The sequence below is a fragment of the Balaenoptera ricei genome, chromosome 2 (assembly GCF_028023285.1).
Source record: "Balaenoptera ricei isolate mBalRic1 chromosome 2, mBalRic1.hap2, whole genome shotgun sequence".
Classification (NCBI taxonomy): domain Eukaryota; kingdom Metazoa; phylum Chordata; class Mammalia; order Artiodactyla; family Balaenopteridae; genus Balaenoptera; species Balaenoptera ricei.
The window spans coordinates 62,502,711-62,529,703 of record NC_082640.1 but is presented as its reverse complement, the minus strand read 5'-3'; the positions used below and the strand labels follow the sequence as shown (position 1 = coordinate 62,529,703).

General features: G+C 43.7%; 1 protein-coding gene across 1 annotated transcript in view; it reads right to left on the bottom strand.

Annotated features, from left to right (window-relative positions):
* Positions 1–26,993, bottom strand: part of EDC3 (enhancer of mRNA decapping 3) — a 52,529-nt gene that overhangs the window by 4,744 nt on the left and 20,792 nt on the right. The window contains exons 4-6 of the mRNA XM_059912767.1: positions 17,230–17,565; positions 3,574–3,727; positions 234–451 (exon numbers count right to left, since the gene is read on the bottom strand). Of these exons, the coding sequence (XP_059768750.1) occupies positions 234–451; positions 3,574–3,727; positions 17,230–17,565 (708 nt within the window). The remainder of the gene's footprint in view (positions 1–233; positions 452–3,573; positions 3,728–17,229; positions 17,566–26,993) is intronic.

Sequence of the window (26,993 nt, the reverse complement as noted above, 5' to 3'; positions counted from 1 at the left end):
TGGGTCCCCACCTCTCCATTTGAGTAGTGGGAGAAGGAGGAGGGTGAAGGGATAGGAAGTAGGCAAGTCGACACCAAAGGTATTTATTTCCTTAGACACTAAGACTACTTGCGGGCAAAGCACTCTTTACACTTGTGGTGCTTTTCCACCTGTCACCACTGGGCGGCACCGCCAGACCAGTGAAAGCACCGAGGACGGAGAGGGCCTCAGCCCAGCTCTCTGCAAGTGCTCACCTTTGAGGCTAGACACTTGTTGGCCCTGGGTCTTGCTGAAGAGAGACAGTTCGTTGGTAATGGATTCCAGCATCTTCACGAAGTTGGGCAGGAAGAGGATGACCTGGACATCATGGTTGGCTAGGTGCCTCCCACAGCTGATACCCTGAGCCCCCTTCACATGCGGCCCACATAGCAGGGCCACCGTAGGCCTCTGGTGAACATTTTTGGGATTCAACCTGGAACAGAAGGCAAAGAAGCATTATCAGCTGCAGACCTGCCAATCCCTTGCATCATATACCAGGCAAGTGCCTCTCGGCACCTATTGCTCTCAGAGTTCTCGCTAGTCCCAGGTTCCAGAGGGGGATGGACAAAATGCACTAAAGGCCAGGTTTACAGGGTGGCACTCCCACTGTCCCACATCCCGGTGTCACGTCATCTGCTGGGTCCTCTCATTAGGTAGTTCACCCAGATCTTGTTCCATATAACACTGTTGCCAGAACATTGCTTTCTGACCAAGGACACTTACTGTTCTCTCCGTATGACCTATTAGGTCCAAACTCTTCTTAGCAAAGAGGCTTTTCTACCTCTGCAGCCTTCTTTGCTCTTCTTCCCCGACATACCTGCTCCACTGCAGGAACACTGGTCTCATCATTCTCTGCTGCACGTGTAAGGTTCTTTCTTGCTTCTGCTCCAACTATTTCCCCTGCCCAGAAACCCCTTCACTTGTGAAACTCTGACCCACCCCTTTTACGATTACTCTGGCTCAACTCCTAAGACACTCACAGCAAGTACCCAAGAGGGTAGTTCTAAACATCCTCAATCAGTTGCCAGTCCAAGTTCTCTGTACTGAGCTGCCAGTAAGCTAATAAGGGCAATGGTGTAGATACTAATAGTACCTATTTCACAGGACGCTGGGTGGATGAATGGATGTAAAGCACTTGGAACAGGAACCGACACACAAAGTACTCAATCGATGCTGGCACTGTTACACTACCGGTCACAGAGGAGGCAGCGGGCAGGCTAGGGGCTTCCTGGCCTCCTAGGCTGGTAGCTGCCTTGGACACCCACTTCCTGATGAAGTCACTTCCAGGTTCCTGCCGTTCAAAGCTGAGACCTCTCTGGTCTCAGCCACAAGTAAGGAGGTTTAGAGGATTAGCCCTAGAGCTGTGCCCGACTCAGTCTGACCCCAGGGCAGGAAGGGAAGGGGAGATGAACAGCAAGAAAGAGGCTTAGGCCCCTGCTTAGGGGCGGAGCAGTGACAGTCACTGTTTTTCCCCAAAGAGAGGAAGACAGATGTTGTCAAGCCAAAGAGGAAACCCCCACTCTCCAAATACATTTGGGGGAATGTGGTAATGTACTGTACATATACACCGAGTCATTCATTTCCCTCACCGTGTTTGCATCTTACGGAAATATGACGAGTACTTCTCCCTTCACAGGGGTTATTCCTCAAGTTGCCCCAATGGCTGCTCTGGGAGAAGGTTCAACGGTCATCAGACCCAAGGGCAGGATAGTCCTTCAGAGAGCAGCTTGCACTACTTCCTCTTTTGGGGTCTCCACTGGCTCTTTCCTGGCAGAGGAGAGGCCAGGGATCCAGGTTGGGAAGCAGGCCTAAATCAAGGGACAAGGAGGAATGAACACAATGCTATAGGGTGAGGGGAGTGGAGCAGCCAGGAGGGGAAACCTCACAGCCAGCGTGGATCACTTTAGACACCACTCTCCCACAAGGCTACCAAAGTCCTCCTCTTCATTGACAAATCCAGCAGATACCTGTCAACTCTAATTGTGCTTGCTCTCTCAGCATCGCCACTGCTGACCATCCCTTTATTCCTCAAACACCATTCCTTTGGTTCTTACACACTACCCTCTTGGTTCTCTTACCTCTCTGGCTTTAAACTTTCTTAGCTAGTTTGGAAGGCTCCTCATCTCGTAACTCTGCTTTAATGCTGATGTTCCCCAGAATTCCACCCTAGGCCCTTTCCTCCCTGTACACCCTCTCCTTAGAGGAGCTTGCCTATTCTTATACCATGTACCAGATGATGACTTCCAGATCTTTATCTTCTGCTCAGACCTTTTTCTAAACTTCAGATCCAGATTGCCAGTGGTTTATCTGGATGTCTCACAGGCCTCCTAAACCCAGCATATCCAGAACAAAATCCATCATCTCCCCCAAACCTGCCCCTCTTCCCACGTTCCTTATCACAGTGAATGCTATCACTATCCAACCAGATGTCCATGCTAGAACGCTTTAAGTTCAGTGATCACCGACACTTCACTTTCTATCACCTTCCATATCCATTCAATACCCTGCCCTGCTGATTTTACCTTTAAAAATTCCCTCATCCACCCACTTCTCTGATCCCTACTTCCCTGCTTGGGGCCACCATCATCTGGCCCCTGGCTCAGTTTTCTAACTGGTCTCATGGCCCCAGTCTTGCCTCCATTAATCTACTTGGCCAAAGTCGCCTTTTTAAAACACAAGACTAACCATGTTACAGCCCTACTGAAATCCCTTCAGCAGCTCCCTATCTCTCAGCTGTACCAAAGCCCTACTTTCCAGCCACACAAAATGACTTATGGATCCACAGTCTCCTGATCCTTTCTGCCCTTGGCACACGCTTTTTACTTTTCCCCCTTCCTGCTCGCCGCTGTGAACTCCCCCTTGCTCTGTAGGACTCAGTTTGGATGCCACTGCTCTAGGAAGGGTGGTGAGTGGCTTCTCCAGCCTGGAGTAGAAATGTGGCTTCCTGGAGAGTCTTCTGTTTCCTCTACCACAGCACTGGACTTTCTGGAGACCTCACTAGGCTACTGGAGGACAGGAGCAGTATTTTCTTATTCTTTGTATCCCTAGCCCTAGCACAAGGTCTGGTACATGGTATCAGTAAACATCCACAAAACTAAGCACTGCCCCTGATATAGCAGCCTAAAGGGCAAGTGGAAAGGTACCAAAGTCTAGCTCTTATACCCAGTTGTCAGGGTTATTCTAGAAGCTCTCAGGTATAGAACTGAGGATTGATTTTTATCCCAGCCCTCTGAGTGAATGGCGAGTTCCAAAGGCTGGGTCTCTGAAGGTTCTTAGAAAGCAAGCCTCTGGTAGTCAGCAGGAGTCTGAGAGTCAGCTGTTACCACGAAGGAAGGATCAAAGGGTGGTTTGCTGGGAGAAGAATGAGGACTTCCAGGACAAGGGTGAGAGAGGCAAACAAAAACCTTGTAGCATCCAGGAAAGTGACTTCACAGAGGTACTCACGTTAGAGGAACAGCAACGGTCTGATGAACTGTGTGTGTGACGCACTGTGGTGGTGCTGAGGCAGAGCAGCCTCACCCCACACTCAGCCCCCGCCGATCTGGAGGCATTTACCTGTTGGGTCCTCCGAGTAGGGTCAGTGCCATCTGACTGGCACACACGCCTGTCATCTCCAGTCTCCGCTCCAGAGTCAAGCCATGCTTCTCAGCCACAGACAACAGCTTTTTATGCAGCTCATAGGAAATACTTGGGACAACCAGGCCAGAGTCTGCAGTTGGAAAGGAGGTGAGGAAAAAGGGAAAGTGCTTACAGGAAACCAGCTCCACAAATGGGTGTAGTTGATCTGTGACAGCCAAGACTTTAAGACTGACCCTCCCCAGCCCATCTGCCTAATCTGGGACTTAGGCGTGCTATGCCGCTCTCCACAGAGCTCAGGCAGTGCATGGGGAACTGAGTAACAACCTCTTCAGGTTACCACAGAGCAGGGATGAACTTAAACTCTCTTAGAAGTGTAGCTTTAGACCACAAAGGCCAAATCCATGAAGATGTATTTGGTACTATCAAGAAAAGGCTGCAATCTATCAACCACATTAGAAGAAAACATGCTTTTCTCAAAGTGGGGGAAATGCCGTTCCTGGCAGTGAGGTTTTCCTCACAAGCAGACCCCCTTATCCTTCCCCAGAGTGGAACAGACACTAGCTAACCCTCCTGACCCTCTTGGTCCCTGCTGTTCAGTTTCAAGGCAGGATGACTTGTTCATCCCATCTGCTCCCCACATCTTCTTCCTCCTATTGTCCTCTATTTAGCCCTTCCTTTTGGCTGAAGAAATTCAACTAGGAACTTGTTTTCTTAAATAATTTTGTCATTTTCTCCCCATTTGGGGTGACTGTAACCCAATACTCTTACCACAGGGAAAGAGTACACGGAAAGTAACCTATGGCTTGCTTTAAGCGACTCAGAAGAATCTTTTACTCACCATAAACAAACAGAACTCTATAAAGGTTAGGGAGAATCATAGTCATTGAAAGTACACCATGGAAAGTATTGATACCTGGTTTTACAAGGTCAAAGTCTGCAGCAGCTGGGTACACTTGAAGGAGTCCATAGTATTATACATATCAGTAGCAAGGTGCCGTTTCAGGGCCCAGAAAACCAGGACAGGAAAGAGACAACAAAGTCAAAAATTGTGATCTTTTGCCTTGACAACCAATGCCATCTTACAAAGGCTAAAGCCACTGGGCTGGCCCCAAGGGAGCAAACCCTCTGCCAAACAGCCCCATCTGGCCTCACTGGCAGACCAAGAAACACAGATTCCAATCAGCAAGTCATCGTGGGATTGCATGTAATTAGTTTTGTCTGGCTGGATCACATGCCTTTTTAGATCCTGTGTCCTCATCTATACTGGACTGTAAACTCCTCAAAGTAGGAAATAAGCCTCTTACCTCCTCAGCCCCCACCTCAGTTATACTGTCCCAGCTGTAGTTATTTACCAATAGATGCAAGTTCTCATCAGGTACTCAAACGTATAAATGATGCAAACCTACTGTTATTTCTTGTGTGGCTTACTTAACTCGAAGGCAGAAGTTTTCAGAAAGTGCATCATCATCCTGTTGGTTCCAGAACCCTGTATAGAAAAACTTCTCTTCCTCACTGATCCTTTCGGGAGAAATTTCTTGAGGTTCTATCAGATATCCAATCCTGCCTACATGGATTCTTAAAACCACACAGAATTAGACTGTGGCTGTACATTTTAACAACAGAAATCCAAGCATAAAGACTGAACTTAAAGCACCCACATCTGTATCCTCTCAAGGGAAGGCAAAATAAGGCAAAATGATAATAACTTAATGTAATAATGAAATAAAAACCATCGCCATGTCAAAATTCACACTATCCAGTCGGTTAATTGACCCCTTCCACCTGTATGAGTCCTACTCCTGCCTGGGGCAGAGACAACGAACAGTGAGCTTCGCCTCTCCCCTCACCCTTTGTGAAATGTCAGTCATTGATATCCCGGATGCCGATGCTGGAGGCTGTAGCCTGACCTTGCAAGTCAACCGCTGATTAAAAGAGCCATTTCTTATGGCCTGCTCCAGACATGCACATGTTATCAGAACTAACTAGGAACCACTGACAGCAGTGTGAAAAAGCTGAATGAATTCTCAGGAGTCCTAAGCCACTAACAACTCTAAACCTGTCAGACAAGTCATGCACTTGCCTACTTCAAACACCCTCTTCACCTGCAGAGTCACGCAAGGGAGAGCTTTCCCTCAAGTCTGTGCATTTCTTCACCTACGTATTCCCTTCCTGGTGAATTTGAAACAGATCAGGGCAGTGAGTCTTGGGCCTGCCACCCCACTAATCAAACTTTCTTTCTGGGACTAGGTCTTGTGCTCTGCGTATAGGCACCCCCTCTCCGGTTCTGAGGGCTCTCTGGGGGCAGGCTGAGTGTTTTCTGCTACCTTCCTCCTCAGTCTTAGGGGTACAAAACTCATGGCACAGGCGGAGAAGAGTTTACTCCATGCTGGCTGGCTGAATGCTGCAGCTGGAAACTGTGTGTCTGTTACATCTCACTGATTTGTGCTGCAGGGAAGGGGTCCTGTTGATGAACTGGCATGTTTTGTAGCCTAGGGAAAGATATAGCCAGGAATCCTTTCTGCTTAGTCTGCCGGTCGCAGGGTCTAGGACTTCACTGTATTCTACTCTGTATCTCTGAAAGGAACATGCTAGCACCACAAAATGTTCCTTTTCAACATTTACACACAGAGTCCAACCAGTCAGACTGGCTTATCAGAAACAGGCAGAGGGAATAAAATAAACTCCAAAGGAAGGGAACCAAGAACATAGCGTGTAAACTGCAAACAATAACATCACCAAAGCCTGAACATGGGCCAAGCCCAATTATATTTTGGTTGGAAGGTGGATCTTTATTGTTTGGGAACCAAGGCAGTAAAATTAGTTGGTAGGGCTTCTCTTAATATTAATATGTACTTCAGAGCTGTCAGTGAAACAAGAGAGAGATATAATTATAGCCAGTTCGTGACAAGCAGAGCACTTCTTAGGATCTGATTAATCTTAGGATATCAAGGAAAACGGCTTAAGCACACCCAGTACAGGCCAGGAGAGAAGATGCCTCCTCCCCGCACAGCTCATTCCACAGCCTGAAGCAGGGCCATGGAGCCTCGCGGCCCAGCACCATGTGTGCTGCCCCTTCTTCATGTCTTTGTCACTTCCGCACTGCTCCTTCCAGTACATACTATTTGGGGCCTTTCCCTCCTTTACGGACACATATGCATGTTATCACACCCTCCATCGCACTTCCCCACCCTCAAGACACCTTCTAGCACCACGTCCAAGCCTTCCCCCGCAGCCTCTGCATGTACATTCCCTCCCTGTCCTTCATACCTCCCAGCCTTTCTGTTGTGTAACAGGGCTCCCACAACAAAGCGTCATCTCAAATCCAAACTCAATCCTCACACTGGCATGGCCTTTTAGTTGGAAAGGCTGTTTGTATCCTATGTCTTATCAATGAGGAGCACAGCCCATTACTGGGCATGGGGATTTCTCCAGGACTATGAGTTCTGATTCCATTCTGTGGTGGTCACACAATCGGGCAGCAATATCAGACGAGTTCTTTTTTGGAGTATAAAGCAACTGGTAAACGCATACCTTTAGACCCAATGTACAGACAGCCCCTGTAGACTTATATTAAGGCTGCCACAAAACGCAATTTGGTGTCAAGCATACCTTTGAAAGAGGAATTTGTTACGAGAAACCTAAATACCCCTAGTACTCTTTACTGGGGTCCACAAGGCACCCCGTGATCTGGCCCCTGTGCACTTCAGCCCCTTTACTTCGGGCCTCAACCTGCACCACGCTCTGGGCATCGGGGCTGCCTCCTGGTTCCTCAGTACTCCAGGTTCCTCCCAGCCTCAGGAAGCACGTCCCCTCACATGCTTTCCCTCTTCCGGCACTCTCTTCTTTCTTCCAATGCTCCCTGACACCACACATGGCAGGTTCCTCATTCTTCAGGTCTCAGTTTAAAGATCCCTCAGTCTCAGCATGCTGCCTACCTGCTTCACTGTGCTTAATACAATTTGTAAATAACTCTTTTTTCCTTTTGGACTATCTACTTCACGAAACTGTAAGCTCCATGAGGGCAGTAACTGTCTTGTCCACTGCTGTATCCCCTTCCTCTCCATTGTGCCTTCAGTGCACAGTGCCTAGTGGAGGGGCTACATAAATATGTGTTGAATTAATGAATGAATGTGAAGGAAACCTGTATAACAGCCTCAGGGCATTCCTCTCTGCAGCTGGGTAAGAGTCCAGCTGTAACCAAAGGCAAGTGCGGGTAAGATGTTTCTGACTCTTTCCCCACTTCTTCCTTCCCCCGTTAACAACTAGAACAACCTCCTATCCACACTGGATCTCATTCCCTCAGGTTAAAGCTCTACTGGAACAAGCTTTGGACTCAAGAGGTAAAGGACTTCCTGACAAGATTACTAATTACAAAGGGGAAAAGTATCTTTACAAGGAAGAAATCTGTTGGACAACACCTTACCAAGTGATCAAACTAGCCTCAGTGATGGGACAAACTGACGTTGTGTACTGTATGATGTAATGCTCCAAGAGAGACAGAGTCCCACCAAAATCCTGGAAAAAAGGTTCAACATGAATCACATCAAAAGGAAACAATCAATAAATCAAAACCAAGGGTTATTCTGCAAATCAACTGGCCTAGACTCTTTACAAATGTCAATATCACAAAGGACACCAAAAGTTGTGGGAACTGTCCTGATTAAAGGAAATGAAAGAGATCTGACAACTATATGTAATATGCAATGGTTGATTAAAAATACAACTATAGGGACTTCCCTAGTGGCACAGTGGTTAAGAATCTGCCTGCCAATGTGGGGGGACATGGGTTCGAGCCCTGGTCCGGGAAGATCCCACATGCTGTGGAGCAACTAAGCCCGTGTGCCACAACTACCGAGCCTGCGCTCTAGAGCCCGTGAGCCACAACTACTGAGCCCACGTGCCACAACTACTGAAGCCCGTGCACCTAGAGCCCGTGCTGTGCAACAAGAGAAGCCACTGCAATGAGAAGCTTGCGCACTGCAACAAAGAGTAGCCCCCGCTCACCGCAACTAGAGAAAGCCCGTGCACAGCAATGAAGACCCAACGCAGCCAAAAAATAAATGAGTTAAAAAAAAACAAAAACAACTATAAAGGACATGATTGGGACAACTGGAAAGCTTTGCATATGGAATTAGATAATACTTTTGTATTAATTTTAAATTTCCTGAGCGCAATCTTGTAGTGTGGCTGTAGAGAGCAACATCCTACTGAATACATATGGAAGTATTTACGGGTGAAATGTAATGAGTGCAACTAAATCTAAATTGTTCAGGGGTGTGTGTGTGTGCATTTCTATAAAGTAAATGTGGCAAAATGTTAACTGGTGAATCTAAATGAAGGACATATGGTTGTTCACTATACTATTCTAGCACCTTTTCTGAAAGTTTGAAATTTTTTTCAATATAAAAAGTTGGAGAGAAAAAAGAGTAAAGTGCCTCCAAATACGATCAACAAATGTTTGCAGAGTAATAATACATCAAGCCAGTGGTGGTGGGGGGCGGGAATGGCAGGAAACAGAATAAATAAAAAGAATATGAAAACAAACCACATTCCCAGTCTTACAACCTAGCTGGAAACAAAAAATATATATGTGCAAACATCAGAGAAAAAAAACTGTGTCATCCTGAGCACAGGTGTAAAATAGGAATTTCAAACCAGGAGCTGTAGGTAGTGTCAAATCCTCAATCTGAACCACGCCTCACAAGACAGACAGAATTACAGTCACAATGATAGAAAAGGGAGCGCACCTGAGGTGGCGGAGGAACCATGAACAAAGTTACAGAGGCTGGAAAGGGTGTGACATGAGCAGATGAAAACTACCCTGGCTTGGAGCCCAGAGACTGCCATGAAGGCTAGTTTAGAGTAGTGGGCAGGGCCAGACTTCAGAAGGCATTAAAACCAAGTTGTTTTATACAGGATGAAGTTGACAGGGCTAGAAAATGAGGGCAGAAGGCCATGTAGAATCGATTTCAAGGGACAAAGGGAACCTGTGGGGTAGCATAAAAAAGTAAAAGGTCATGACAATTTCAAGGACCACTGAGGAAGAAGAGAATCTAGAGTCAGAATGAATACTGAGGATAAAGGAAAACTCCTTGTCAGAAGGAATCATTGTGTTATTAAATTAGCAAAAAATGGCCTCCAGCGTTCTTTCTAGTCATGAATTTTTTTTTTTTTTTGGCTGCGTTGGGTCTCCATTGCTGCACGTGGACTTTCTCTAGTTGTGGCAAGCGGGGGCTACTCTGTTGCAGTGCGCAGGCTTCTCACTGCAGTGGCTTTTCTTGTTGTGGAGCACAGGCTCTAGGTGTGCAGGCTTCAGTAGTTGTGGCACATGGGCTCAGTAGTTGTGGCTCGCGAGCTCTAGAGCGCAGGCTCAGTAGTTGTGGCGCATGGGCTTAGTTGCTCTGCAGCATGTGGGATCTTCCCGGACCAGGGCTCAAACCCGTGTCCCCCACATTGGCAGGTGGATTCTTAACCACTGAGCCACCAGGGAAGCCCTCTAGTCATGAATTTTTATAAGAAGTAAGAGGCAAAGATAGCCACAAAGTTTCATGCTGGACACTTTAAAAATGGTGATTCCACTGAAAGAAATGGGAATGCTAAGGAGTCAAAGCTATGGGAGGGGGTGAATGACTGATTTAGCTTTGATATGTTGAATTTAAGGAGGATGATGGATACATTGAAATCAAACCCCTTCCTTGCTCTGGCCAGACGCGTGTGGCTGTGAAATGGCAAAGGGCACATAATAGCAAAAACAATCACATTTGCAGAGACCAACTCAAGTTTCTAAAATGACCAATTGGCACCTTCATCAAAACTCAGGTGTCAGGCCATCATGTGCTGGCTCCAGATCCCCCAGCCCTTAGTTTGAGCTTAAACTCTTAAAATTAAAAAACTCTGGCAGTAGGGCTTCCCTGGTGGCGCAGTGGTTGAGAATCTGCCTGCCAATGCAGGGGACACGGGTTCGAGCCCTGGTCTGGGAGGATCCCACATGCTGCGGAGCAAATAGGCTCGTGAGCCACAACCACTGAGCCTGCGTGTCTGGAGCCTGTGCTCCGCAACAAGAGAGGCCGCGATGGTGAGAGGCCCGTGCACCGCGATGAATAGTGGCCCCCGCTTGCCGCAACTAGAGAAAGCCCTCACACAGAAACGAAGACCCAAAACAGCCAAAAATAAATAAATAAATAAATAAAAATTTAAAATACAGACATACACTTAAAAAAAAAAAAAAAAAAACTCTGGCAGCAAGTTGCCATGAGACCTTTTCCAGTAGGACTGTAGGAAGCACAAGTGTTCATTACTGGGGGAAGAGTCTAAGCCAAGACACCTGTCTTAACAGTACTGCTCTAAAACCTCATGAGTGCCAAGGACGACAACCAAGCCCTTCAGGCTGATGACAAGTGTCCACCTGATTATCCAAGCCCAGAAACTCTGAAGGATTCCACATTAAAAGAAATAACTGGGCTTCCCTGGTGGCGCAGTCGTTGAGAATCCTCCTGCCAATGCAGGGGACACGGGTTCGAGCCCTGGTCTGGGAGGATCCCACATGCCGTGGAGCAACTGGGCCCGTGAGCCACAACTACTGAGCCTGCGCGTCTGGAGCTTGTGCTCCGCAGCAAGTGAGGCCGCAACAGTGAGAGGCCCGCGCACCACGATGAAGAGTGGCCCCCGCTCGCCACAACTAGAGAAAGCCCTCGCACAGAAACGAAGACCCAACACAGCCAAAAATAAAATAAATAAATAAATAAATAAATTTTAAAAGAAATAACTACTCCCTCCACTCCTGGCACCGGAGGATCTGCTAGAACCTGAGGTTCCCCAGAATCAACCAAGTCACTGTCAAGGAAGTCTGCCTGCAGAGACACAATTTCAGAAACTAGGCTCATCAGCTCTGCTCAATGAAAAGCTGTGGCGGCACTTGGTGCAGGAGCACAGGTATTGTTAATGCAGGTTTTCTGGTCCAGAACACCTCCTAGACGTTACCTCCTCATGTCTCCCCTGTGGCTCTCTTAGGATAAGAAATGTAAAAGAGGTGCCTCCCCGGGAATGGCATCCCTGTAGCACATGGTCTAATCTGTAAACACAGGAAGGGGAATGAGGGTTGAAGGGAGATCAAGGAAGAACCCATGTGGGTTGGGTCAATGGTTTGAAAAAGCAGTGAGATCATGACCAGTTCCACTGCAGCAGACACTCGAGTCTCCGCGTGAGAAGGATCCTCCTCAGGAGCACGATAGCCACTGAAGGCAGTCTTCACTATCCTCAGGGTAAAATTCCTCAATGGCCACTTCTAAGCTCAAAGATTTCTTTCTTTCTGAATTCCTTCTGAACACATAAACTAACCCAAAACAGATTTCCTGATTACCTGTTCTTCAGGAGGTAAAAAACACTGCTCGTCTTGAAAGCATTAGGACACATCTTGAGGGCCTCTGGGGACAAGAAGCAGAGGAAGGCAGACAGGGCTCAGAGGCAGAAATGGAACGCCAGCTGTGGAAAACAACTGACAGCCTGGAATGGTGAAAGCAGAGCTTGTCCTGAGAGCAAGATACAGTGCTACTGAAGCGCAAAGAGAAGAATAAAGAGGCAAGCCAGAAGCAGCAGAAACAAGCCAACTGTGGCTTCACCAGCTACTCCCCTTCAGAGTAGAACTAGAACTGCTTTTACTGAGAAAAATGAGTATGCGTTAAGTGGTGCTGAACTAAGGGAGCTCAAACCAGAGTGCCTCACTCAAACTCTGACTTGATCCTTTTGCAAGACAGTAAGCAGTAACTCTACTTCAGGTCATCTTCATACACTTGCTACTCCCCAAACTTCAGCAGACACATAGTGTGGAGGCTGAGGAACATCCTTCAGGCAAAGCCGATGGGACAACTGTGGAGATTCAGTGCCTGTACCAATAGCACCCTGTTGCCTCCCATCTGGCTTCTATATACTTGAAGACAAAAGAAGGCTACAGAGTGGGAAAAAAATGGCAGAAATTAAATCAGAATTCTACCCAAAATGAAGGGGTCTTGAATGAATGAACCTGAGAAGAATTTATTAGAACCCAGGGAACGAAGAATTCTAGACACTTTGAAGTCATTCCTGGTGAAAGATTTAATGGAACACTTAACTCCAACAAAATGAGGATAATAACAAAAAGGGGAAAACAGTACCTCATAGAGATGCCATGAAAATTAACTGTGATAAGCATGTGAAGTGCTTAGAATGGTGCCCAGGACACAGTAAATACCCAATGAACATCCAATATTATGACGGTGATCATAATGTTGTTTCTCCTGAACCAGGCACTCACCCTTCCTTTTCTGCCACCTCTAAATCTTGTACACACTTCCATTATTTGTTTACACATCTGGTTACCCTATGTAAGGCCCCTGAGGTGATGGACAATGACTTACCAGAGCATCTAGAACGGTGCCTGGCACATAGTAAAAGTTTTATAAATGTTGACGCTTTGAAGTAACTTTATTGAGACAGCCTTTGCACTTCACATTGAAGTCATATATTGACTGAATAATAATTATAAGCCGGGCATTGCACTAGTTGCTTTTCACGTGATCTCATTTAATTGCCAAATATTATCCCACTTTACAGACAAGGAAACAGGCTCAGTAGTCCCCACGTGGCTACATATCTCAATTCTCTGACCCTACAGAAGCCTCCTCATTGAAGCCTTTAATATTGAATAATTAGTAAGTCCCTCAGTGTGGCAACTCTACTAATTGCTTTCTCTGGGCTCAGCCACAAAGCAATGCAAGAAGAAAATCACAAAAACTTGGCCCATTAAAACCTAGACGTTCCATAACTAGACTCGCTGCCATTCTTCACACCCCACAGATTCAATGCTTTTCAATTCTGTTGTTCACTCAACCCTCTTCAACCTGTCTTCAATCATCAAATCCTATCAAATTCCCCTTTGTCACTTCTCTCACATCTCTGTCTTCCTTTCCATTCAGAGGTCCAAACCCCTGGCATATTAGTTATGTCATCAGTCTAACTTATCTTCCTGCTCTGGTCTCTCTCCTCAAATTCTACTCTGAACTCTATCATGAGACCAGTCTTGCTAAAGACTAACAAATTTTCCTAAAAGAGATTTTGGATCATGTCTTTTTCAGAATCCTTCAGTTGCTCCTCATGGCCATAAAACAAGGGGCAGCATTAGCACACAGGCTCTCTGAGCTCTGGTCTAAAGCTATTTTTAATTCCTGCTATTCCCCCACACAAAAATCTCCGCCCTGGCCAAACCAGCCAATAGCCAATCTCCCACACAGCCTTTATCACACTACACCAGCACCTGCCCAGCCTACCCATAAGTATCTTCCTCTTCGTCTCTGGTGAAATCCTGCCCATGCTTCAAGGCTTCTGTCCTGCTCCCTTTGTGAAGCCTTTCCTGATCAGCCCAGCCTTCAAGACCTCTCGTGCCTCTCAACACCCAATGCTAATGTCCACACTCTCATTGGACTCCAGGCATATATGGTATCTTTCCATTTCCTAGTACATCTTAATTACTTGGATACAAGGACTGTCTTAGAGTGACTTACATATAATAAGCACAGTGTTCCTACTGGCCCACACTGTCTTAAAAATTACTTTGAGAATACTATGAATGTTGAGCAAAGATTCTTCTCTGAAGCCTTACCACTCTCCTAACCGGTGTTCTTTGGGGACCTCTCACCTCTGAACACAGAGTGCTCACATGCATCTAGCATTTTACAGGCAAACTTAACCAACATGTATGCAACCACAGGGTACCATTATTTAGCAGCGTAGGTCCAAGCTGGAGGAATGTCTGACAATCTGTTGGAGATAGCAGCACTGTTAAAGGACCCAAAGGGACCCTCCAGAGAGAAAAGATTTGGGTTAAACAAAGAGCTAAATTTAGCTGCTTCCTGAATGTGTTTTCCCAATCAATAGACCTTTTATAACACTGCCCCCCTCCATGCACACAGTTGGCAAAGAGTATTGCCAAGAGGAGTATGAGCAATTAGAGAATAACAGCTTAGAAACTGTTGACACCACTCAGCATGCAGTCAATGTGTAGGATACCAGCAGCAAGCTGCCAGAATTCTGAAACCCAAGCCATTACCAAATGGGTAGTAAACATGTTCTTTTGCTACTCTGGGAATTAGCAGAAAATAAGTATTTGGGGTTCCAGGACATGAATGCCACAAGGCTAGATTGGGGAGCTAGCCAAACCACTCTCTACAACTGCAGATCTAAGTTGGTCTAGTCCTGAGGGAATACTAAAGAGAAAAGACTATATAGTCTAATTGCCATTAAACTGCCCTTCTCTTCTTATATCCTTCTTTCTCTTTAACATATCTGTATTCAGAAAAGGAAAGGAAATGTGATAGATAAGGTTTATAGAGCCTTTACCTCTCTGGACCTCAATGTCCTCAATCTGTTAAATGAGAAAATTATACTAGGTGATCAAGTAACCTAACACTAACATTTTTTTTTGTCCTAGCATGTTTCCCCACATATTCCAGATAGCTTGCCTCATTCCGATACTAACATTTGGACAGTAAATCCAACTGGAAAAGTGTCCCCAGCCAAGCACTACGTGAATAACATTGAGTAAAAACCTGCTTTGAGACTTGTGCCTTGGAGCTGGAACAGAGACAAAATCACCTGTAGAAGCTGCTCAGCAAGATAATTGCTTGCTTGCTCTATTTCCAGCATAGATCCTGCTTGGCAAAAGGACTTCATTTCCACTCCTTATCACTGCTGAGAACAAAGAGAAAAACCAGATGGCATGAGGCTATAGGGCCTCTTGTACCCTCACTGTCATGCTCCAGTGAAACACAGCTGGTTGCTACACACCACAAGCCGCCATACCCGAGTTCTTGGCCAATGCCTAGCACATGTGGTTTGTAGTATGTCTGTTAATGGCAATTCTGGAAAAATATGAGAGGAGGGAACTTTCACTTCTGTCATTAAACAAAGTGTGAACATTAAGCTGGGGAGATAAGAGTATGTAGGAAGAAAAATTCCCACCTCTCCTGTTGTCTACTTTGGCAAATGTTTTCTTAGGCTCTTTTAGATCTGAGAATCTTTCCTGATTCTTATTGCTATTCTCTCCCTGTTAGCCACTTCACTCCAAGGCAGGCTATAATCTCCCCAAGCTCAGGAATTTCAGGGAAATCACATACGGCACGACCCAACCACCTCAGCTTCCAGAGAGTTACCAGTAGAGGCAGCTTATTTTGCCACTGAGGGCAGTAAAAAGGAGAACAGTCAAAAGTGGATGGACGGTGTATGTATAGCTGATTCACTTTGTTATACAGCAGAAACTAACACACCATTGTAAAGCAATTATACTCCAATAAAGATGTTAAAAAAAAAAAAAAGTGGATGGACGGCAGGATCTGAGTATACAACCAGACCTGCTGGATGATAGCTGCCTTTGAAAAGCTTAAAACCTGGCAATTTAAATTAAGCCTGATTCTGAGCTAGGTTGTTTGCCTTAACATAGGTGATAAAAATCAAAGGAGTTCAGCAACTCACACTGTCAGTGTCACTTAAGGAAACTACCTTAGTAAAGAGGCGTGCCTGCCAGAGTCTGATAGTGAAAGACAGAAATTAGTAGTCTTTCTTAACCTGACAACCTGCTTATTTCTTTTTTTTCACATGGAAGCTTTTACACTCAGCAAAACCAAATACCACAGAGCCCTACTGATGTTTACAAAAATGCCATGCCATATCTCTGATCTTCCCCCATATGTAACTAAGCTGTCTCCATAAATCTCCCTGTAACTGCTACTAGCATTCAAGGTTTATATTCCCTATATTCAAGACTCCAAGACTTCAGATGATTATTATACTTATTAAAATGACTGATTCCTCCTTTAGCTCCTAAGATCATTTAACAACAATAGTTTCAATCTGTAATCTAAGAAGCCCAGTTAATAATAAGTTTGGGGGGAAGGGACAGAGACAGGGATGAGGTAGACCACCTGTCCTACAGCTGCCTCAAATGCCATGTTTGAAGAAAAGATCCAAATGCTAAAAGATAAGACAAAACCACAAACCTAAAAATCACTGAGTTAACAGACCAGGCTATCATACACAGTGACCTACCTAATTACCAAGGCACTACACTGTCACATAAGCATTATGACTAGCCAACCCTCAATGACCAGGGTTAGCAGGAGATGAGGACAGTGCAGTAAACAAATGTAATTTATTGAAACCCTAATTTTAGCCAATGGTTTCAACTACTCAGCTCTATTTCTTACCCCAGCAAACAACCAGTGAAGCAGAGTTGAACTTCTGGTAAAATCTACAGGCAGTAACAGGGAAGCCAAAGTAAAAATAGAGCTGACTATGTCAATCTAGATAGTCAGCCTCTATGCCTTTAGTTGTTAATCATAACATACTTAACAGCAGACCAGATCCTGCCAGGTACAGGATAAAAATGGACATGTAGAGAAATCAGCCCCCACCCCAGCCTAGTGGTAGGTAGGATGCTATATTGGCCACAGTCTCTAAAAGACAATATAATGGGCCAACCACCATGCCCCTTGAGTTAACTCCTACTACAAGACTCTGACTCAGAATCTGGGTCATTCTGTTTCAAGTATTAAAAAAAAAAAAAAAAAAAGGAAGAGCAGCCAGTGGGACATGGGGTTAACTTACCTGTGCAGAACTCCTTGCTCACGTTGTGGGGCACTGTGATCCGACGATAGACGATGGGCTCTGACTCCAGGATGTTCTCATCATGGCGGTACCGAGTAGGCCTCTCATTTGGGATGCCCCGGGAACGGGTACCACTTCTCCTCTCATAAGTATCAATCTCCTCAAACACAGCTGCTTTGTCAAAAAGGGCCAGGTTCCCTTCAAAATCAAAATCTGTATCTGGGATCTCCTCAATATCATCCCCAAAGCACTCGTCATCTTTATTCTTCATCTGGCCGTTCTTTAAGCCACTTTTCTTTGGAGTTGCCTGATTTGGGTGCCTGCTACTAGATGACCCTGCAGAAAAAAAAAGGGACTAAAGTCAGTGTGCCCACATAAAGTGCTCATTTGTAAGTGGAAAATACATTAGTCCTTTGTGGACAGTGTTACAGGAATCAATGTGAAAATGGTATAAGGTAAAGCTATTCCTAAATCACATTAAGTAGAAAAAATTACCACAAATCTCATGGAATAATAGATTTCGTATATTACCCGACTAACAGTGAATATGAAATAAGCAGTGCGTCTGGAAATCTTAAGCTCTGCTCTTCATAAGGGAATTGGTAATGACTGAGGCTTTTTTGACAACTGAATATACCAAAAAAGTGGAAGGGCAAGAATACAGCAGTCTCTTCCCACAGGTCTGGGTGATTTGATTCTGAATGTCCAGCAGTTAATTAAGAGAGAAATACCCCCAGAGTAAAAGAAGGCCAAGTCCTCATAACCTGAAGCTCACAGGAAGATCTTATTCAAGTGGCTCTGAATTCCATGCTTACCAAGCAAGCAATCTTCTGATTTTTTAACTCAGTCTCAGGCTACCCCAGTAGGAGGGAATTCCTGGGTTTAGACAGATTCCAGACCTTGAGCCAGATATACATCTACCATTATAAGTTGATATATTTTGATTTACAGGCCTGCTTTTATATCTTTTGGTTAATGTGAACTCTTTTCTCAAAATTTTACCACTTCTAGGAAGGCAATTTCTGAACCATCAAATGACGACAAGGACCATATTGACCTGATCCTGTAGAGGGCACACCAAGATGCATATCAACACCACAGCAGTCAGTCACTCTCTGTCTCTGAAACTCTGTTTGGCCACCACATATCAGTCAACTACTCCTCTAGCAGCCAAGGCAGAAGACCCCACAGAATTCTCCAAACCATCCCTTCCCAGAGAATCCTGAACTGAATTTATAGTTTGAGCCCCATCTGATCACCCTGAAAGGATGGACCAGCTGACTGGTGTGGCAAATGGAACTGCCAACATAGTCTGGATAAACATCATGCACTTCCTTTTGTGAGAACAAGCTCCTCAATTATTGAAAATACTCAAGAAGAGGTCAGGATGATCATGAGCAAACCCCCTCACACGTATCATCCCAACTATACTGCTCTAACTTTTCTCACAGCAACTCCCTTCTATCCAATGGACCATGAGTCACGAGACCTAGGATCTATTTGCGTGTTGTATAATCTTATACCTATCACCCAACTTCTCAATTTCCTTGTGTGTAAAATGATCACTGTGGTACCCCCAGCAGGGTTTCTAGTACATAGCAGTCAGTCAATAAATATTTGTTTAATGTTATCAATCAACATCAGCAAGATCAATTACAATAATTATTCTGAAAGATGTATACTCTGCAAATATAACTCATGTCTAAGTCTTCCTAATGCCAAATATTGGTATGGAAAAGGGCTATGCTGGCAGTTAGGATGAGATTTAGGCCTCTGAGAAAAACCTAAGGCTGACCAAAATTATGAAGGGGAGGAAGAGTTGGCTGAGTCACCATGAACAGCTGAGATTACGAACCACTGAGAAGCTTGTCAAAGTCTGGGTTAAGTTCTAGTTCTGATAATTTGATAAAAACATTTAGTGAGAGCATGCTGTGTGCCACAGCCAGGTACCGGGAATATAGTACATAACCAAGACATGCTACCCAAAAAGGAAGGAGGAGAGATATATAAGCAAATAACTAAAATACAATATAATGAGAATTATAATAGAAGTTTATATAAAGTGCTACAGAAATATGGATGAGAAACAGAGCTGGGTTAGGAATGGGAGAACAAGAATGAAAATACAGGGCTTCCCTGGTGGCGCAGTGGTTGAGAATCTGCCTGCCAATGCAGGGGACACGGGTTTGAGCCCTGGTCTGGGAAGATCCCACATGCCGCGGAGCAACTAGGCCCGTGAGCCACAATTACTGAGCCTGCGCGTCTGGAGCCTGTGCTCCGCAACAAGAGAGGCCGCGATAATGAGAGGCCCACGCACTGCAATGAAGAGTGGCCCCCGCTTGCCGCAACTAGAGAAAGCCCTCGCACAGAAACGAAGACCCAACACAGCCATAAATAAATTAAAAAAAAAAAAAAAAAAGACAGAGATTGTCTAATTAGAATGTAAATACTGTTAAATACTGTTTAAAAAAAAAAAACGAATGAAAATACAAGGTCAGGATAACACCATTAGCAATATATGTAGGCAAGGGAAGAACTAGAGAAAAAAGTCCAGTTTGTAGGATTATCAATGTATTGCCTCAATATTAAATCAATAGGGACTTCCCTGGTGGCACAGTGCTTAAGAATCCTCCTGCCAAAGCAGGGGACACGGGTTCGAGCCCTGGTCTGCGAAGAGCCCACATACCGTGAAGCAACTAAGCCCGTACACCACAACTACTGAGCCTGTGCTCTAGAGCCCATGTTCCACAACTACTGAGCCCATGCACCTAGAGCCCATGCTCCACAACAAGCCACCGCAATGAGAAGCCTGTGCATCGCAACGAAGAGTAGCCCCCGCTCACCAAAACTAGAGAAAGCCCACGCGCGGCAATGAAGACCCAACGCAGCCAAATAAGTAAATTTATTTGAAAAAATAAAAAATATTAAATCAAGATTATTAGGAAATAGGTCTCTGGCCCAGTGGTCTCTCTCCAGTGGTTGTGTGCATACCCAGGAGTGCAAAGGATGATCCACTGGGATGCAGGGAGAAGATATTGAATATTTTATTTATTCTTTCTTTTAACTAAAAACAGGAAGAAATTAAGCCTTATGAACTTAATGTACAGATGGAAATTGGCACCCTTATGAGGTTTCATGCCACCCAATCACTGCCAGTATTTGAACTATCTGAGGAATGAATGATGTTCCATAATAAGAAGTGTGTCCATCCAAGTGGATTTACATAAAAATTTTTAAATTGTGGTAAAATATACATAACATACAATTTACCATTTAAACCATTTTTAAGTGTACAGTTCGATAACATTAAGTACATTCACACTGAGCAGCTATATACATTTTTAACTACTAAAGCATACAAAAATGAGTAAGTCGCTTTAAAAGATTCCTATAAAAAAGCTATGTATTGGGACTTCCCTGGCGGTCCAGTGGTTAAGACTCCATGCTTCTAATGTAGGGGGTGCGGGTTCAATCCCTGGTTGGAGAACTAAGATCCCACATGCCGTGCAGTGCAAACAAACAAAAAAAAAGCAGCTATGCATTAAAGATAATACTAATAATGCAATTATAAGTGAACAAGAGAATGGCAGAGATAACACTTCCTCTATTTCTCTTTTTTTTTTAATTATTATTTATTTATTTATTGTTTGGGCTGTGTTGGGTCTTCGTTTCTATGCGAGGGCTTCCTCTAGCTGTGGCAAGCGGGGGCCACTCTTCATCGCAGTGCGCGGGCCCCTCACTATCGTGGCCTCTCTTGTTGCGGCGCACAGGCTCCAGACGCGCAGGCTCAGTAATTGTGGCTCACGGGCCTAATTGCTCCGCGGCATGTGGGATCTTCCCAGACCAGGGCTCGAACCCGTGTCCCCTGCATTAGCAGGCAGATTCTCAACCACTGCGTCACCAGGGAAGCCCCCTCTATTTCTCTTATAGGCTTCTTTAACCAGACTGTTTTAAAAATTTAATCTAATCAGATCTAAGAAGACAGCCTCCCAAATTAAAAAGTAATCAAGGTTATTCCAAATATGAATCCATATGGACTACCACTGATTAACTTCACCCTAAGTGTATACTCTACATCACAGCCCTGGGGCCAAATCCAGCCCAAACACTGCCTGTTTCTGTAAATAAAGTTTTACTGGAACACAGTTACATTCATTTGTTTACATATTGTCTAAGGCTGCTTATGTACTACAAAGACAAAGTTAAATGTTTGAAACAGAGACCTTATGGCCTGCAAGGCCTAAACTATTTAATATCTGATCCTTTACAGAAAAAGTTTGCTCAGTCTGCTCTACATCATGCCTCTCACAGGTATTCTCTCCAACTATGACTGCCATTAAAATAAAAAATAATTTTTTTTAATTAACTGAATGTAACCAGAATTCTTTGAATCTCTGTTCTATTCAAGGTGTTAAGTGTGTCACTTGTCATTCAGACCTGTCAGCCAATACTATGCCTGGTCCACCATAAGTAAACAAGAATCTCTGGTGAATTATGAAATCAAAACAGCCACATCAAAAAACAAAACAAAACAAAAAAACCCCAAACAACAAAAGCCTCTAAAGAGGTTATAAAAAAAAGACAACTTGAGACTATGAGAAAGAAAGGGAACCAGCAAAAACTATGCCAAGTGTGTTGCGTGACTGAAAAGGACAGGAAGATGAAGTCAACAATGATTCAAGAGGGAGTATGAGGCAAGGGCTTCACAGGAAAGCAGTTCAGTCATGTCCATTATGAACTGACAATGAACTATCCTGGACCTATCAAAATGACAGATGAAGACAAGCAGTTAATCAATGGTAGAGAAGACAGAGTAAAAGAAGCAAAACGGGAAATCATTTTTGGCTTGGCCACAGACTCTACAAACGTAACTTACAAACCCACAGTTCTGACTTTAGAAAGTGTCAAGTATTTTCTCATGCTCCCTCTGACTAAAGATCTTCCATTCATTCATTTGACAAAGATACACTAAGGATCAGCTATGTTCCAAATACTGTCAGGAAAGCAGACAGTGAAAAAAATTTCCAAGAGGAAATACTGACACCATAGGTCAGCAAGAAAAAGAGAATATAAAGTAAATGAAAGGCAGGCTAAAATTCTCAGTTGTCTCTTATTCTTCCCTTCCCTCATACCTTAAAACAAATATTGGGAAGTCCTAGGTCAATAAGCTGTCTCAATACTTGGCTTATTCAGCCCAAAGGGCCTGGCTCTGTATTAAACTGGCCTTTGGCCACTAGGAGAGAAAAGCACTTCCTCTGGAAAAGATAAACAATGCTTCCCAGATTTCTTTACCTTTCAATTACAAGGGCCAAGTGTGTGTTAAGACTAGAGGCTGGCCGCCTTCCCGTGCCATTTTGCTGCCAGCCTTTGGCACAGAGGCCCTTTGGCCAGGACAACTTATAACAAACCCATTGTTGTGTAACACTCAGTGCCACTTATTTATTGGTTTTTGTCACACACATATTGTAAAGGGGAACTTTGTCCTGCACTTACAGCACGCTAAAGGGCACCTGAAGGTCAAATTACAAATGTTTTAGTGCCAGACTCAATGGGCTTTGTGAGCAGGTTCCTGAGAGTATCTGGTACCTTGTTTTCAACTCCCAAATTCCAGGCCCTGGTAATCAGTCAACTTCTTGGGCTCCAGCAGCAGCACCAGGGTTTTCAAGTCTGGTGGATATATGAAGCACATCCAAGGAGGTTAAGAAGTCACATTAGAACCTCAGAAGGACCATGAAAACTTAGCAAAAAATAACTTTAGGGCCTCAGATGGTGGGATCACTGTTACACTAAACAGACCATATAACAGGCCTCAGGAGGTTTCCCTCTGCTCCCTGGGACTGATGCTCCATTCATCCACTTGACAAATATTCTAAGTGGTCAGTTCAACGACCAAGGTCACAGGAACTACTCTTTATAACCACCCTCCCACCCCCCCTTCTTTTACAACCTAAAAGAAGAGATTAAAATCTGCTTGTGCTAAATCTCTCATCAGTTTTGGATTAGGTAACTAGAACCAACAAACCCGTCAACAACTTATTACTAACTTTGAAAGAACAATTAAAAGCCAGAATCAACGAGAGATTATATTCTTATAGCTTTATCAATCTATTAGTCTCAACATCAATGTACATATACCAGAGAAAATTTGATTTACAGATCTCTAATGAGAAAAATACTTAATCTCCATTTCTCACTCATCCATGAAAAAAACATTAATAATCTACATTACAACTGTGGTGGGAAGAAACCAATCTACTTCCTTGGAATCCTTAAAATGCTACATAAATGCTAAGTCAGTCAATCTCCGGCAGACCTTCCTACTTACCTTACAGGGTTCACTGATCAGATAAATAAATGTAACTCTGTTTTCTATCACAAACCAATTCTGAGCCACATCACATCATCAAATTCCCAGGCCACAGACATCTTCCACACAAATCTGGATTCAAAAGAAATTCTCGAAAAGAGAGTCTAACAGTTTACTGCCCATGATCTCTTTACCTTATTTACATGCACTTAATAATCTAGGAAAGGGGAATGGATCAAACAGCGAAAGCAGAAGAAGTGTCAACCAGAGTACACTTTTTTTTAAAATTTTTAAAAAAAATTTTTTAGTTTTATTTTTTTGGCTGCGTTGGGTCTTCGTTGCTGCGCGTGGGCTTCCTCTAGTTGCGGCGAGCGGGGGCTACTCTTTGTTACGGTGCACGGGCTTCTCATTGCAGTGGCTTCTCTTGTTGTGGAGCGTGGACTCTAGGCACGGCGTGGGCTTCAGTAGCTGTGGCGCGTGGGCTTAGTTGCTCCGCAGCATGTGGGATCTTCCTGGACCAGGGCTCAAACCCGTGTCCTCCGTATTGGCAGGCTGATTCTTAACCACTGCACCACCAGGGAAGCCCAACCAGAGTATACTTTTGAGAGTGACCCCACTTTTTACTATATCAGAGTGACTTGTTAAAGATCAAATAAATTACTTGTTTTGAAGTTAACTGTACTCTTTCAAGAGAGTTGCTATAATCGTTAGTAACGGGGGAAGAAAAGAAAAAGAAACAAACTTGACAGTCTCACCATAACACCCAGCAATCACACCCCTAGGTATTTACCCAACTCACCTAAAAACCTGTGTCCACATAAAACCTGCACACAAATATTTACAGCGGCTTTATTCATAATCACCAAAAGCTGGAAGCCACCAAGATATCCTGATATATCCATACAATGGAATATTATTCAGCAATAAAAGGAAATGAGCTATCAAGCCACAAAAAGACATGGATGAATCTTAAATACATATCAAGTGAAAGAAGCTAGTCTGAAAAGGCTACATACTATGTGATTTTAATTATGTGATATTCTGGAAAAGGCAAAACTACAGAGGTGGAGGGTAAAAAGATCAGTAGTTGCTGGGGGAGGGGGGGCGGCGGGCGGTCCCTGAGGGAAAAGGGGAAGGACGGAATAGGTGAAACACAGGCGATTCTGCAGAGTACTGTAATGAGAGATACAAGACACTATGTACTTGTTAAAACCCACAGAACTTTAGAGCACAAAGAGTGAGCCTTATTAATGCATGCAAATTTTTTAAAAAATCACTGAGGAGGTTGGAGGGTCCAAGGATGAAATGCTGAATGTAAGGAAACAATCTGTTACGAATACATGAAACAAGTCAATGAAGGGGGTGGGAGTATGGATTAGGGTTAGTAATTCTGATACTGTATATTGGAATTGAATAATTTAAGTCAATGGATGGCAGATAGTATGGGTTTCTCACAGTTGGAGGGAGAGGTTACAGATAAGGAGGAGGCTAGAATGATCCACGTGGTAATGGATTAGACTTGGACACATCACTATGAACTCATATTTAGCTTAATATTATAGTAGTGAAGGTTACATATAGAAGTATTTACAGATATGTGTACATACACTGGTTGAGTATACACATATATATTTTCCTGCTCTGTCAGCTGAAGGGCGACACCCAGTAGCAATGAGCACATCTAGTGGCTAGACTGTGGTTTGTAATACCATTCTCCAGTAAAAGGAAACAAGGCTCCTTGGAGACATGGCTGATTCTAGGGTTGGGGCAGGAAATTTAAAAGATAAACCTGGAGCACCTTGTAGTGCCAGAAAGTAAGGAAGTACTGGGGGGGAAAAAAAAACCCACCCACAATGATGGGAGCATGTCAAAGGTACACAGTAGCCAACTGGAAGAGCTCTCAGCATCCAAAGCTGAAACAATCTGAGTACCAAAATAAAGTGGTATTGAATTATAAGCCAAAGTATAAAATAAATACTTATAAGTCCATACTGATAAAAATAAATGATAAAAACAAATGAGAGAGAAGAGACAAACCTCTGATGCAGAAGAATTCCAAGTAACTTATGTAGATATTCTGCATAAGTCTCCACGCCTTAGGTGTGGGCTGTACATAGTGACTTCAGAGGAGAACTCTGACACACACTACCTCAGCCAGGCAATCAAGGTCAACATCAAAAGTCATAAACCATGGTGACAGTACATATTCTTGATATGATGTGATGAAAATGACACTTTCTCTCTGTGGTCTTCCTCCCAAAAGCATATAACCCCAGTCTAATCATGAGAAAAACATCAAATACCAATTGAGGAATATTCTACAAAATAGCTGACCAGTGCTCATCAAAACTGTCTAGGTCATCAAAAACAATGAAAGTCTGAGAAACTGTCAGAGCTAAGAGAAGACATGACTACTAAATGTAACGTGGTATGCTGGATGAGAGTCTGTAACAAGGACATGAGGTAAAAACTATGGCAATCTGAATAAAATATAGACTTTGGTTAATGTATCAACACTGGTTCATTAAATGTAACAAATGTATCATACTAATGTTAAGATGTTAATAACGGGGAAAATATGTGTGAAAAAAGTAATTTACAAATTGCTAATGAAGATTATCTACAAGTACATGAGAGATTATAAACTGCTTGAACATTCGAACTTAACAAAGAGTTAATTTTTTGGTAAAGAAAAAAGGTGTTTTTGTTTTTTTTTTTAAAGGGCAGGTACATCAACTTCGAAGCTCAGTACATTGGTTCTACCTTTTTATTTATTTAGAAAAAAGTTTTGTTTTGTTTTTTTCTTAAAGAGAGAATGAAGCAAAGTACAGAAGGTTGAAGTCTAAATAGAAAAAGTCATTTTGTATCCAATAATTCTACAGTTTTTCAAAGGATACAGAAGAACTAACAACTCAATTTCAGTCTCAGATCTTCAATCATTGTCAATTCAGAGAGTTATTTAAGAAGCAATGAAGGAAAAGTGCCTTGAAATACCTTTTTTTTTTTCCTCAAAATTTCAATAGTTTATTCACGGAATCAGGCACTTTCAAAACTTAAAAATGCTGGCTTCTGAAGGGCCACACAGATTCTAGTGAATCTGCTATAATTCATTATTATAACATTATTCTAGTAAATATTCAATATGTTAAAGAGCATACCTGATTCTAGTGAATTAACTATGGTTCTATAATGAGCAAATGACATTCAACAATTTGTCAGTTACCAAATAAAACTGGGCATTAACACACACCAGTGTATGCCCTCCTTGGTGTGCCGGCAGGGACAGTGAACACAGCAAATTTAAAACTGTGTCTGTCAGAAACTGTAAGATCACAGAGATGTCTAGGCCCATCCCTTCCTCTCCTCTAACTGAGGATGGGAGTCAAATCACAAAAAGAGAAGTTATTCAAGAATCCCCAGAACAGCTTTAGTGCAGGTTCAACCCAGACATCACTAC